The 1,893-nt window shown below is 31.3% G+C and overlaps 1 protein-coding gene across 1 annotated transcript; it reads right to left on the bottom strand.

Moving 5' to 3' along the window:
- Positions 1-1,140: 1,140 nt before the first annotated feature.
- LOC110025811 (basic blue protein-like) lies at positions 1,141-1,571 on the bottom strand. The gene is made up of 2 exons (XM_020726470.1): positions 1,430-1,571; positions 1,141-1,340 (listed from the first exon to the last, which is right to left on the bottom strand). The coding sequence occupies exons 1-2, from the start codon at positions 1,569-1,571 to the stop codon at positions 1,141-1,143; spliced, it is 342 nt and encodes a 113-aa protein (XP_020582129.1).
- Between the last annotated feature and the right edge of the window lie 322 nt (positions 1,572-1,893).

Raw genomic sequence — 1,893 nt, 5'->3', positions numbered from 1 at the left:
CATCTTAATCACAAATTCACCCTATTTTTCACAACTCCTTACTCAAAGTATATAAAGATACTTCTTGTTTACACCCCACCCAAGAGTCTTTAAAGTATTGGAATGATGATTTAGTGCTCCACCCAATCTACATACTCAATTTTGATCATGCACACATAATTGATCACGATGAACATCAACACCTCATTAAATGGGAAGGGTTGCCCACAAATAAATCCATTTGGATAAGTAATGAAGAATTTTAAGCCACTTATCCACATATTTTACTTGAGGGCAAGGCCAATCTTTTGGCAGGAATGGAAATTGTTGCAAAACAGCCTGATGCAATCAGAGTTAGGAATGAAGCATTAAACTATAACATCACATCATGAGCAAGATAATCCAATATTTCAGATCCTCAGATCAATTAGATCATTTTTTGGTGACCTTAATTAACCAAAACCATCAATTTAGAAGTTTTATTATCATTATAGACTAGAATATCACATATTGAGCATATGCTATCAATTATAAAAAAAATCAAAAGTTTTATTTCATATTGACTTGGGGTAATTATATTTTGTGGGCAAAAATTTGAATGATTTAAGTTCCTAAAAAGCAAGTTGAATTTGACATGAATTACCTTTATAAGAAAATAGTGTGATAAAATTGCAAAAAGATTTGAGTAATAGTTGTACTAAGAATAAAAGAGTAGAGACCCTATTCAAATAAGATGATTTAATAATACTTAGGCAGTTTGTCATATACAATAAAACTATGGAAATCATTTCATATAAGAAAAATTAAGATCAAAGATGATAACATTAACAAAAACATTTTTGTCAAATAAAGAAAGCATAAAATATTAAAATAAAAGTTAGATAGAAAGATATTCATGCATAATAAATTTAACACACCCATATAACCTTTCATTTGCAGGCTAAAAATGGATTACATTTCTCATTCATAGAAACAGAACTTAAAATTACTAAAACAATATCAATATGAAAACTTTATTCCAAGCATGCAAATAACATTGATAATAATCATTGCAGCGAACCCACACGTAACATTAACCAACATAGAAGAAACATACAAGATTTATTATAAATAAGCAAAGATTCTAAGGATCAATCAATAACATCTATCTATTTACATTGCTCAATAAGCCTTGATGGCTATCTTCATTCCAATGCCGCAATGACCAAAGATGCCACAAATAAAGTAGTTGTCGCCCCTTTTGAGTTTGATATGATCATTTCCAGATTCATAGACCTTCACATTAGCCGGCACTCGACAAAATGTATAGTCTTCCGCATTCACCTTTATCACATTGTGCTCACCGGGATTGTACTTGAACACTATCAATTAAAAAAAATTAAGCAATTTTAAGCTAATTGATGATGCAAATTGACAAATTTGAAAACAAGTAGAAGAACATAGAATTTACCTAGAATATCTCCTGCATAAAATTTCTTGCCGTTGGACCAATTGGAGGTCATTTTATAAGTCCATTGCTGATTGTCGCCAACATAGTATTTGTGGTGCCCAACAGTAAGACCAATGTTGCTAATGATTAATGTAAGCACCATTACCATGCAAATAATTATACCTCGCCTTAGAGCCATGTGTGGGGATTTGTGAGACTCGAGGTGATTTAAGCGAGGAGCTAGTAGAGAAAAAGAAGAGATTGATGAAAGAAATAATAGCTTTTGATTTCTTTAAATAGGCAGGATAAGTAGACATATTCTCACATCAAAATTCAAAGAAAATAAATATTACAAATGAGGCTAAATGAGATGCTATCAAAATCTAACAATGCTGAATGTAATTAATAGTTAATTTTGGCCTACACCAACATGCAGACTGATTACACTCACTGACAAACAAGAAATAGCTGTGTGATTGTGTAGA

This window comes from Phalaenopsis equestris, unplaced genomic scaffold (genome assembly GCF_001263595.1).
Source record: "Phalaenopsis equestris unplaced genomic scaffold, ASM126359v1 Scaffold000333, whole genome shotgun sequence".
Taxonomy (NCBI): Eukaryota; Viridiplantae; Streptophyta; class Magnoliopsida; order Asparagales; family Orchidaceae; genus Phalaenopsis; species Phalaenopsis equestris.
The sequence above is the reverse complement of the archived record's forward strand: the minus strand, read 5'-3'. Positions and strand labels throughout refer to the sequence as shown.

What these genes read in the sequence shown, in the direction of transcription:
- LOC110025811 (XM_020726470.1), bottom strand. Translation starts at nt 1,571, where the DNA reads ATGGTGCTTACATTAATCATTAGCAACATTGGTCTTACTGTTGGGCAC. An exon ending in TTATGCAGGAGATATTCTAG is followed by an intron (nt 1,341 to 1,429) that starts GTAAATTCTATG and finishes TTTAATTGATAG; the next exon opens with TGTTCAAGTACAATCCCGGT.